This window comes from Peromyscus eremicus, chromosome 13 (genome assembly GCF_949786415.1).
Source record: "Peromyscus eremicus chromosome 13, PerEre_H2_v1, whole genome shotgun sequence".
Taxonomy (NCBI): Eukaryota; Metazoa; Chordata; class Mammalia; order Rodentia; family Cricetidae; genus Peromyscus; species Peromyscus eremicus.
The window spans coordinates 41392210-41404988 of NC_081429.1; the positions used below are offsets into that span (position 1 = coordinate 41392210).

Sequence of the window (12779 nt, forward strand, 5' to 3'; positions counted from 1 at the left end):
TAATGGTCATGCTGACACACTCCCTTCTAAATATTATGTGCATGCCCATAGACCTAGACTGCTCTCAGCCTTGGTGAGAGAAGCATTCTACTTCTCACACCATACTGAGGAGCTATTAGCAGTAGTTAGTTGCTGGAGGAGAGGTAATCACTTTGGTTTTGTTTCTTTTTGTTTTGTTTGACTAAACAAACCACTGGTTGGTAGGCTTCCTATGCTTCAGTGGATGGATCCATACTCACATGTTGTGAGATAATCTTTTGTACAATGTGAAGATGTGTCTGTGTTTTGCCTCATCTGCCTGGGGTGCCTTCTGATTGCTTTAATAAGGAGCTGAATGGCCAATAGCTAGGCAGGTACAGTACAGGTGAAACTTCTGGGGAGAGAGAGAGACTCTGGGAAGAAGAGAGGCAGATTACACCAGTGAAACACTGAGAAAGTCAGATGTACAGAATGGAGGAGAAGGAAAGAGCCATGTGGTAGAATGTAGATTAACAGAAATGGGTTCATTTAAGTCATAAAAACTACTGGGACAAACCTAAGCTAAAGTCAAGCTTTCATAATTAATAATAAGTCTCTGTGTCATTATTTAGGGGCTGGCACTTTCCAAAGAAAGTCTGACAAGAAAGACCTGTTATACTCATCCACATATGGGCAACACTAGATGGACTTAATGGATTATCAAAAAAAAGAGAAAAAGAAAGAAAAAAGAAAAAGAAAGATGAAGTCAGGAGTTGTGATGGGGGGACTTGGAGAGGCTGGAGAAAAGAAATGGTAGAGATAATGATTCATCATATTTCATAGTATACATATGTGAAATTCTCAAACATAAAATAATTTTAAATAGCATTTATGATGCCTCAGTAAATAACCTTTTCTACGGAAATGTTATCATTACTTGAATACAAATTCTGTTGTAGGAACTGTGTTAGAAAAGAGGTCTTGTATATATTTTATTACTGAATACTGATAAAAACTCCATGGTGACTATCTTATTCTTCTTGGTTGATAGAGGTGGATATATGATAAGTAATATCTATGATTATACAGGTAACAAGGGGATGACTGAGTTTCAAATTTGGATCAGTCTTCCAAGTCCTCCATACTGCTGAAACAGCATCTGCCAATATGTGTGCTGGAGAATGTTTGTGGAAGCTGCTTTGAAGGGATGGAGTATGACAGCTAACTTTTGTAACTTAAGAGTAAAAGTTACAAAAGAACAGAATGAAGTCTTCAAATAATACCCTTTGTTCCCTTAAGAAAATATTGTATTGAAGAGAATTAAAAATAAATATATAAAACTGAAAACCCATCCACAGCTTATGAAAATTCACCTACAGTTTATAAGAAAGCTGTTAAATTGCCTATATACATCATATAAGCTAAGCTCCAAAAAAAGCTATTCTTGTATGTGCCACTGATAATTAAGCTGAATACATGTCAAATTATTGGTGATTATTGAAACTGTTTCTTCTGCATTGTTACATTACTGCCTGTGTTACATATTATGTTGTATACTCTAATGAATATGATACATTAATTTTTTGAAGTAAGATCAATGAAAAGCCTTCAGTGCAATTTCTATATTATCTTTAAATGTTATTGGCTCACAGGAGCAGTTATGCAACAGAATAGGGAACATCTAGAAGAGGATTTGATACATTTCATTTGCAAGCAGAACACCTGAATCACTACTGACTCACATCATGGCACAATTGGAAATCCCAGTTTTGTATTATGACAATAACTGTAGATTTACAACTGCAGAAGTACCAATCGGGGACCCACTTGCACCTATGTGAATACACCAAGTGTTATACGGCAAAGCGTAAGAAGAACAGCATCTAACTACAGCTGTGTCCTGTTCTGTCACAGGTAAAGGATTTGTTACTGTTGGTCTCTTAGGACACTGTGTAGCTGTTCCTAAGGCACAATCATACTGTACTGGAGACCATGGAGAAACACTGCTGAAAAGACACCAGAATCCTGCCATCTTACCCACAGTGTAGCGTCTGAATATGTCGCCCTCAAAACCTGAGTGTGCATCCCTGGGGAGCATCCCGGAGCTGTCCCCCTTGTACTTTCAGAAGACATCTGTGCTGTACTTCCACACACTTATGAATCCACAGGAACCTTCTATCAAATATGCAGCTATTGACCAGACAGTCACTGGGTTAAATGGGTCTGTGCCATTAGTTAGTACTCAATAAAGACAGCTAGTCCTGTCTTTATCATCACACCGGAAGGTGGTCTACAGAAGTCTGGTCTCCCAGTGTCTGCCCCAGCAAGGCTAGCCCAGGTCAGGAGGAAGGATAAATGGCCATGGCAGAAGTAGTATGCTCAGCTCGTTTGAAAGCCATTTATAAGGGTACCAACTATTTTTTTTCTAATAATAAGCTCTCAATAATTGTTGCTAGCTAATCTGCTGCCTGAACAAATAATCTAAAAATTTTAGTACATGTATTTTGTAGTTATTCTCCTAAATTTTTTAAAATATATTTAACTATTAAGATGGCATGACATTTTTCAATGTTTCTAACCTTTGACATTAGAATTTTTTAAATATAAAGTATTTAAACGTTTCATTGTAAAAATGTTGAAGCATCCATTTATCCTCTATCCATGCATCCTCTCCAGTGTACGCTCTGCTTCCATCCATCTGGATAAGAAATATCTAATATTTACAAAATTTTAATTGAAGTACAATTTAAATCACATAAAATGTATCAACTTAACTAGCCTAAGAAATAAATTCAGAGATGGAAAAACATTTCATATCACTCAAAGAATATACTTGGCAGTTGCCAAAATAACCCAATTAGTTCCTGACCTGTGGGATAAGGATTAGTGTGGAGGGAAATGTCAAGGGGTAACCTCTAAAGCTGCTCTAGTCCCTGATCAATATAATGAAGAATAATATCACACCCTGGAGAGGTTGGTGGGAGCTGGTCGAAATTAAATATAAGGTGGAAATATAGTAGTGTCCATATTTCCACAAAATTCGGCTGTCTAACCTTCATGGGGAGGAAAAAGAGCAATCCTCAAGGCTACCAGTAAACAATGCAACATCCCCCATTGCAGATGGTCTGTCTGATGTGCTACAGCAGCAGCAGCTTAACAGGTAAACAGTACACAGCCAACAAGCTGGCAATTATGTTCTTTTTTGTCCATCAGAAAGAAGAATCAGAAGCAATGTGCATTCACCTGAGACATGTGAGCTTTCCCAGAGTGACATTCTCACTCATGGACATAAAGAGAGTCTGTAGGTATTTTTACCGTCTAGAAACATCACAGGGTATATATCACTAATCATTATATCAGAATGGATAAATAAAACATTTAATGATACTTAATAAACTTTTGATTTCACGGTAAACATACCAAAGATGTCGTTTGTGCAAATAGGAGGTCAATGGTTCCTGGCCCATAATACTTGACTGCCTACAGATGAGCATAAGGGCCCAGACAGTTTTGGAACATCTTCCACATGTAAGATAATATAGCTTATAACATGAACCCAGGGCTACCTCTTGATAACTCGTTCTGAGTTCAGACCTTCTCAGGAGTACAGACCACAGGTTATGATGATCCATGTGACCTGTACATACATTCATTAAGATTTAAAGCCTTCTTAAAACTGGACGACTCGTCTCGCCCCACAGGCCTTTGAATCATTTTCCACTGCACCATGAACGCCTCAAAAACAAGGGGAGTGTGAGGTTAAAGTAAAACACTCTTCGACCTATAGTCATGTGAGGAGATTATTATCTGGGCCATATGGAGGGTGCAAATCAAAACACTCCCTACTAACTGTGTGGACCTGACTTCAGGAATGCTTTCTCTCTGATTCCCATGGGTAAAGATAATTAAATGAGTTTTCCTTCATTTTGGCAAAGTACTTAATTCCTTTGTCTCAGGACAATGTAAACTCCTCAGTCGTTCACTTTAAAGATGAAATAGCCCTGGGCTGGAGAAATGCCACTATCAGTAAAGCACTTGTGAGGCAAGCATGGGAACCTGAGTTTGGATCCCAGCATCCATGTACAAGCATGGCCATCCATATCCCTTTAACCCTAGCACCATGGTGACCAGGAACAGCAGGACTGGATTTGTATGGCTTGCTGGCTACCACCATAGCTCCAAGTTTAGTGAGAGACCTTGACTCAAGGGAATAAAGTTGAGAGTGATAAAGTAAGACACTAGATGTCCTCTTCAGGCCTCAATATATATGCATATATATAAATATATATGTATACATGTGTGTGTGTAGATATGCAAATGTTTGCAACCACTGTGTGCCAGTCAAACAAGGTACTAATCTTCCTTTTGACTGATTGATAATACTGTGAGCCAATGCTGTTTACTAATAAGCTTTGTGGGACTACACACACATTCCTTGGTTTATTTTTCCCAGATTTTTATGCTTTTTATACATACTTGAAATAGACATGTTGTTTCATTAGTAAAATCTCTTAATGATTCCTTGATTTGTGAAGTCTTAGTATGATATAACAGTTACTTTGGAAGCCCTAGACCTTGAAAGCCCTATCAAGAGAGTAAGTAAAAAAATCAATGTACATATCTGCAGGAACTGTAGAAACCAAGGCTTCCTTCCATAAAGCATTTAAACATGCAGTAAGTAGTTAACTTTCATGTCTCCACTTAACTTGATAGTCTGGCTTTAGAAAATTTATGGATCTTATGAGATGGATGTGGACAACTGTAAGCTTGATCAGGTGTATTCTATAATTGCAACTACAATTCTACATTCATTATGTGTCTATGGTGCTAGATTAATATGCTAGATCCACACATTTTCAAAGTTCCTTATTTATTCTCATGGAATGCCACTAAACCTGTTTCTGATTGAAGTACATGCATTGTAGAAAACAAACATATGGTTACGATCTAACACCCACTGAATTAGCACTAGACTCTCAACAGACAGAAGAGTATCTTACTGAAAGCTGAATTAATACGTTTATTTAAGATCAATAGACTCTAATGCTCTCCTCACAGTCATGAAAACCAATGGTTCTCAGAAACAGACGTGCTTTTTCTCACTGTAAAATTCACACGCTAGGTTAGACTCCAAAGATTTTTTCCTCCTGTCCTAAAAATGATGGCCTTTTCTACAAAGAATGCTTCCACCATGACAGAAAAGAAAGTCATCAAATGGAAAACTGGGTCTGCTATCTCTCACTCATTAGTTTCTCCGCCACATTGCTCTCATTTACTAAGGAGACATTGGCTTGCTGTTAAATCCTAACTGTCGAGATGAAGTCTGCATTCTGGGAAAACCTGAGGCACACCTTAGTCCTCCTATATTAAAGATAAATGTCAAAGGGAAATCACAGCAGCTCGAAATAGCAGGGACACTAATGGCAACTCTTCAGGGTTGTAGCTAACCCACCAGTACAGAACCCCCATCCGCCAAGGTACTGACTAAGCAAAGACAAGCATCAGCCGAGCTCTAAAAGGAGACGGAAACCAATTACACTCATTATTGAAGACGGACTGTGTGTACAGCTATGATGATTTGGGGTTATGTATACAAAGACCAATTTTCTAACCTCTCCCCTATCACTATCGACTGAAAATTCTTCCCCATTTAATCATGTCTACCCCATTATTAACATTTGTCTTCCGTGGCTACATCTCTGATTAGACATCCTTCCCCTGTCTGGTAGGGGCAATCCAATTTCTACCAGATGATCCCATCTTCCAGATTCTGCTAACGTTTGTTCTCTGACAGTATCTTCAATACAAAAATGGTGGCAGTATCTTACGTCATTGGGCTCTTGGTTGTTTCTCTTCCTCAACTCCGACAATGTAGCTATTCTGTCACCAGCGAAACCACTTCCTTACTAAAGTCATTTTGCTTAAAGGGTATAAAGTAACTCTATTTCCTGAATGAAATTCTGATTTTCTTCCTGACTTGGCCTGAGTGAAGATGCAAACTATCAGATAGAGTCAGAAAATAGCTGCTTGAGAACTGCAAAAGCACAAAAGGACATCCTACCCTCCTGGTCTCCCTTCATACAGAGGTTACATGATGGTGCTTTACCACAAACAGACCCAAACTGCCCATGAATAAAATGGACAGACTGTTTGGGGTGATATGCCTATGGATGTAAGGACTGGGGAGAAAACCAAAGCCTAGAGTGATGTTGGAATCCTCCTCTAACCTCTGATAAGACCCAGCATCTTAGCCAGGCAGTGGTGGCACACATCTTTAATCCCAGCACTCGGGAGGCAGAGCCAGGTGGATCTCTGTGAGTTCGAGGTCAGCCTGGTCTACAGAGCAAGATCCAGGATAGGCACCAAAACTACACTGAGAAACCCTGTCTTAAAAAAACAAACAACAACAAAAAAGACCCAGCATCTTACCAGCTGGCAAAGCACAGTGAGTATGAAGAAAGTCAGCATCAGTATATACTGACATGTCTACCCTGGGCTTTCCAGAGCTGCCCTGTTTGTACAGTCTAGATTAATGCAGCACTCTGCTCATTCTTGCTTCAGGCTCTGCTTCCATGTCTTTGACAGACAGGTCTCTTACCCACTAACAGACAAACAGACATCCCATAGCCATGCCCCACATCCATCAACTTGGATGACACTCATGTCTGTTAGTTTTGATTATACATAAATCAGCATTTTTAATGATGGACTGTGGACAGTTTAATAACCTAATCCAACCCTTACTATATTTATACACATTCTCAAAAAAAATCACAAGTTGAAAAAATAAGACAAAATAAAAATGAAAGATGAAGTTAAACAGATTCTGAAGTAAATGAAATAGATGACCATACTTTAAAAGCCCAATTATAGTCTTTAAGAAGTATGCTGGCTAGTTTTGTGTCAACTTGACACATGCTAGAGTTATTTGGGAAGAGGGGTTCTCAAATGAGAAAAGGTCTTTATAATCCTGGCCTGTAGGCAAGCCTATAGTATATTTTCTTAATAGTGGTCTGTGTAGAAAGGCCCAGCCACATTGGGTGGGACCACCCCTGAGCTGGTGGTCCTGGATTCTATAAGAAAGTAGGCGAGAATGCCATGGGGAGCAAGCCAGTAAGCAGCACTCTACAACAGCTAATACCTCCAGGCTCCTGCCTTGTTTGAGTTCCTGCCCTGACTTCCTTCAGGGAGGAAGTGATATGGAAGCATGAAGCCAAATGTACTCTTTGCTCCCCAACTTTCTTTCGGTCAGAGTGTTTTATCCCAGCAATAGTAACCCTAAGTCAAGGAGATTCAAGTAAATATTATATCAACTGACATATTACTAGGCTTCTAAGAAAACAGACTCAATGGTGAATAAGTAATAAATCTAGGAAATTAATAACAGAGCTTTCAAAATAACAACAAATTCAGTGGGTTGATCATGATAAATTGAATGAAGTCATTTCCCCAATAGGCAACCAGAAGGCAATGTTCAAATGATACATCAAAATGCAAACCAAAGAGATGGGACTATGGAGCGAACATAAGGCTTATGAAACACTGTTTTGAGAAGGCTATTACTAGTTTTAGAAGTGGAAAGAGATCCAAATGAACAATAGAAATGAAACGCCCTGTGGTAAAATAGCTCTATGGGCTAAAGAATAAAAAGTTCTGTTATTTTAGAGATGGCAATCAGAAGCAAACAAACTGTACCTTCATCCTGTTACAGTCTGCTATAACTGACAACTCTTTAAAAAAGAAAAACACCCAAGGAAATAAGAAAAATACCTAGAGACATTAAGTTAGACGTCTCCCAGAAACATATATTTTAGCAAGGCACAGTAGTATGTTTTCATATGACTTTTTAGAAAGAACACTATATTTTGTTTTCCAGCAGTATTTGGCCACTTGCAAAATTTTAAAGAATTTACTAAAAGGAGTTGATTCTTTTAATTCATAAATATCAATAACAGAAGACATTAGAGAACATGGGAATGGAGAGTACACAAGAACCTCTGTAGAGAAAACTCTCACTTGAGGCCTATTCTAAGATTTAGAGACCTGAGTCATAGTCCAAACCTTTTGTGAGGACCCTGCCCCAGGGCATCTCATGCTTGTTGTCTATACCTGGGAAGCAGACTGCAGACTGGTGCCTAACCTGCAGTCTATAACAATAAGATGAAGATCTTACTGACAAGGGAAGTCAAACTTCCCTTCTAACTATGGCAACGGACTGGGATGCCTGGAGGAATACTGACCTACAGTCGATTTTAACAGGTATTCAAGAGGGTGGCCTGAAATGGCAAAGGACACAGATAGAAAGAAGCTCTGAACTGCCACAGGACAAGGAGTTTCTAGGAGAAGCTGGTAGGTGAGTATGAAGGTCCCATGACATAGGTCACCTGACTTTCAGTGTCTGGCAGGCCCAAAGTACTCTAAGTCACCACAAAGTGGTTCAAGTCAAAATCTAAGTTCTCCAGTCCTCTTAAATCCTCTTCCTCTTCCAACTTCAACGTTACCAGTTAAAGCAGAAAAAAAGAGAAGAGGAGCGCATTCCGCTATCATCACAACCTCTGTACCCTAAGCCCAGAAGCTCTTGGCAAAGAAATAAGAGACTTAACTCCACATCAAACACAGAGCTTTAATGTTACATAAACCACACACCTGGTCTTCTAATTCTATGTCACTAATCTGAGGCCAGGTTTTGTACCTAAGACCTTGGACTTAACTAACTAGTCTCACAAAGCCAGAAATTAATTTTCATCTAGAAATATGGGAGAATTATTTCACCAATCAGCTTGAAAGTTCCTCGGGTCATAGTTAAGCACCAGTGTCACATTTTTTTTTTTCAAAATATTGGAACATTAATATGCTGCATCACATACAGTCTTGGATATTTTCCCACAAAACAAGAATCACACCAAAAGCAAACAGCAGCATTGTCTAAGATAACAAGGCTGTTCCCGCGAAATGCAAGCGAGGAACTAATTTAAATTGATAACTATTATCAGCTGAATATTAACTCGAAGCAAAATGAGACTCTTTCAGGTGTGTAAACACTGAGATGATTTATCTCCATAGAACCCTTGAAATTTGCTCCAGGAGATACTTCAGGAAAACCAAAAAGGCAGCCCATAAAGAGCAAGGTAGAAACCAAGTAGGAAGGGCGGCTGAATGGAGTTAATAAGGTGTGAAGGAGTGGCTACATTTAAAAGATATGTTTCAGGGCCCATTTGCTACTCTATGGCTCTATTTAAAAATAGTTCATTCTGCAAGAAATCATACTTATTTACGTATACTACATTTCAATGGTGTTTTATTAAATTCACTTATTAATTTACAGAAAATAGAATTAGCGCTACAAAACAAATACAAGCACTACCAATTATGCAAATATGCATACTGGTGTAACTCAGTTCAATGAAATGCTTTAAATATGTCTGTATTTCCATAACAGAGTCCATAGTGCCATCTAAAGTGAATAAAATAAATATACTGTGATGTGTTACCATAATATATACATGCAAATTTAAATATTAATAAAAATGATTGGTCAGAGAGGAAGGAAGAGACAGGTTCACTCTACATAGTTCAGCCTCTTTGAGGTCTCGATGATTTTATCATGTTGTAGGTACTTTGTTATGTGTGGTAATACATCACCAAAGAAAAATATCCTCTGCACTGATGCATAATTCATATGTTCTGTATTTTCAAAGCTTTTTGTCATATAACATGTCAACCTTGCATTACAAACGTAAGGACTTACAAGAGTTAGCAAATGGCTCACCCAAGTGTCACTAAGCATGACATATCAACCCCAAGAGACTATATGTGGATGTCTATCAGAGGAAGAGAATGTCCTAAGTGATGAGGACTACCATGACCAGAAGTTCTGACCTGACTGAATCCACCTCAAATGAACAGTGATGATGGAGGAAGAGAACACTGACCTGAAGATCATCAAAGTCACTGTGTCAAAGGTTTAACATAACCTGAAAGTGTTTATTATTTACTTTACTCTGATATTTTGTGCAATGCTTCATTCCAATGCATATTCTAAAGGAGAAAAATGTAATTGGAATTATGTATGTACATGCTATACATTGAATTTATAAAAATTTGTTTTCTTCTAGGCCACTACTAAAAGCTATTATAATAAAAAATGTTTTCATTTAAAAATAAGTGTCGGCCGGGCGGTGGTGGCGGTGCACGCCTTTAATCCCAGCACTCGGGAGGCAGAGCCAGGCGGATCTCTGTGAGTTTGAGGCCAGCCTGGGCTACCAAGTGAGTCCCAGGAAAGGCGCAAAGCTACACAGAGAAACCCTGTCTCGAAAAAACCAAAAAAAAAAAAAAAAAAAGTGTCAAGGCTAGACACATAATCCAGTAGTATGAGGGGCAGAGCTAGGATTCCAGTACCCACATAATCAGCCAGGATCCTCCACAAATGCCTGTAACTCAAGTGCCAAGGCATCTGATTCACGTTCTAGCCTAGTCCATGCACAGGCATGTGTACTCACACACACACTGCATGCACATATACACACACAATACAAGTAATCTTTAAAAATTAAATAAAAATAAAAGTAAATGAAGATGTTACAGTACTCTCTAGGAACAAACATTTTTATATGCAAAACTATTACCACATTCATCATTTTACAAAATTTTCATAACAAGGAACTATACTCCTATGACAGTTTGTGTTGATCGTCAACTTCATGGGATCTGGAGTCTCCTAAGAAACAAGCCAAGGCACACAAAGAGGTGGTTTACTAGATGAGCTCAGCCTCTGCCCATGCCTATAAGGGTTTATCTTCATTAGGCTAATTGCAGTGAAAAAATCTGCCCTCAATGTGGGCAGCACAGCTCACTTCCTGGGATGAAGTTTGGAATTGCATAAAAAGGGGAAAGAGTCGAGGACAACATCATTGCTCACTGTTTTCTGACTGCAGATGCAATCTGATCAAGTGCCTTGAATTCCTGCTGCCATGACTCCCTTACTCTGTGGCTATAAATAAACCCTTTATCCCTTTAATTGCTTCCCTTGGGTATTTTATCACAGTAACCAGATACATAACTAATACAACCCCCCCAACATGTTTTACATTCTTTCTTTCTCATGTTTTTATTTCTTTGAATATACATTTATGTAAGATTTTAATTACTATTCTGATTGTAAAGGAAATCTATTGAGTATACAGATAAATTTTTAAATGGTGCATAATTTTATTCTATGCTCTTTGTAAGGAAGATGAGGGAAGCTATGTTAGATAACAGAAACAGAAGGAGCCTTCTCTTTAGAACAGAGGTAACTGGTTTGCTGTGGGACTGTGGTGAAGTAGGTATACAAAGACTCACTAAGCTGCCCTGACGACTAGTAAGCATGTACCTAAGTTAACAAGTTGCTAGTACTGTTTGCCCCAGCTCTATTTTCCCCTGTAAAAGAGCTTGTAATAAATAAACTCTGAACTGCTTTTCAGTACTTAAACATGAACTATACTCCTGTAATGATCAGAATGTGAAATAGCAGCTGGAAGGAATATAAACAAATGGCATACCTTTCTTTCATTCTTTATCTTTGATTTATGTCCATTTTCTTCCTTGGCTTCATAGGGACATTTCTGAGTAGGGCTTTCTGACTCGTTTTCTTTCTCACAACTGTGACCAACTACAGGACAAGCACAAAACATTTACTTGTAAAAGATATGATTATAACAAGCATGTATAGCCCAAGGTTCTTATAATACATGCATTATAAGAGAATTCAAATTTACCTGTATAAGATGATTATATGGGCTCGAGAAATAGGCCAGTGTTTACCCATACTTGCCGCCATGTCTGTTGACATGAATTTGATCTCCAGGGCCCACATGGTGAGAGGAGTGAACTGGCTCCCACAAGTTGTCCTCTGACCTCCACCCTTGTGTGGTGGCACACACTTGCATGTGCATACACATACACACACACACACACACACACACACACACACGCAAAATAAATGTTATTTTCTATTTATTTATTTTATGTGTATGAGTGTTTTGTCTACATGTATGTATATGCATTGCATGCATGTCTGGTGCCCACAGAGTACAAAAGAGGCATCAGATCTCCTGAAGCCAGAATTTGAGATGTTTGTAACCATAGAGATATTTGTAACCAAGCCCAGGTCTTCTGCAAGAGCAACAAGTGCTCTTAACCATGTAGCAATTTTTCTAGTACCCCCTCCTTTGTGTGTGTGTGTGTATGAGAGAGAGACAGAAACAGAGAGACAGAGAGATAGAGACAGAGACAGAGAACAGGGGGCTTGTCTCACTGTGTATATAACTTAATAGGTAAACCAGGATGGCCTTGAACTCAGAGACCTATCTGCTTCTTCCTCTTGAGTGATAGGATTAAAGGTGAGCATGCCCCTCCCCCACAACAAAAAAAGGCATGCACCACTGTGGGGCGTTTACCCACCAACCCCACAGCTCCCCAGAGTTTTCTTGAGTGTAAGCAGCAGGAAATATTAGATAGAAGGATTTATTGAGGAGAATCTTGCGGAGATAAACAGATAGAAAATAAAGGATAGCCTCGAGAGGGCCTGGAACCTTTTCCAACGGGCCCCGACTGCCTCTGCCCCAGGGTTTTTATAGAGATGCCAAGGGGTGGAGCAAAAGACCTCCTCCCCCAGCACAGCCAAGTGCAGACCATCTCAGACACCTGCACTCAGGCCCGTGGTCTAATCATCCTCTATGCGGACCTGCTGGGTAAAGCCACGAGGAACCCGAGAACGGGCTCCCACACACCACCATGCACAGTCCCATTGTATTTTTTTCAAAATATGATTGTAACCAAAA

General features: G+C 39.1%; 1 protein-coding gene across 4 annotated transcripts in view; it reads right to left on the reverse strand.

The window, feature by feature from the left end:
• Spag16 (sperm associated antigen 16) overlaps window positions 1-12779 on the reverse strand; it is an 814060-nt gene that overhangs the window by 734367 nt on the left and 66914 nt on the right. For all 4 annotated transcript variants that reach the window (XM_059277932.1, XM_059277933.1, XM_059277934.1 and 1 more), the window contains one exon: window positions 11499-11608. In XM_059277932.1, coding sequence (XP_059133915.1) covers window positions 11499-11608 — 110 coding nt within the window. The remainder of the gene's footprint in view (window positions 1-11498; window positions 11609-12779) is intronic.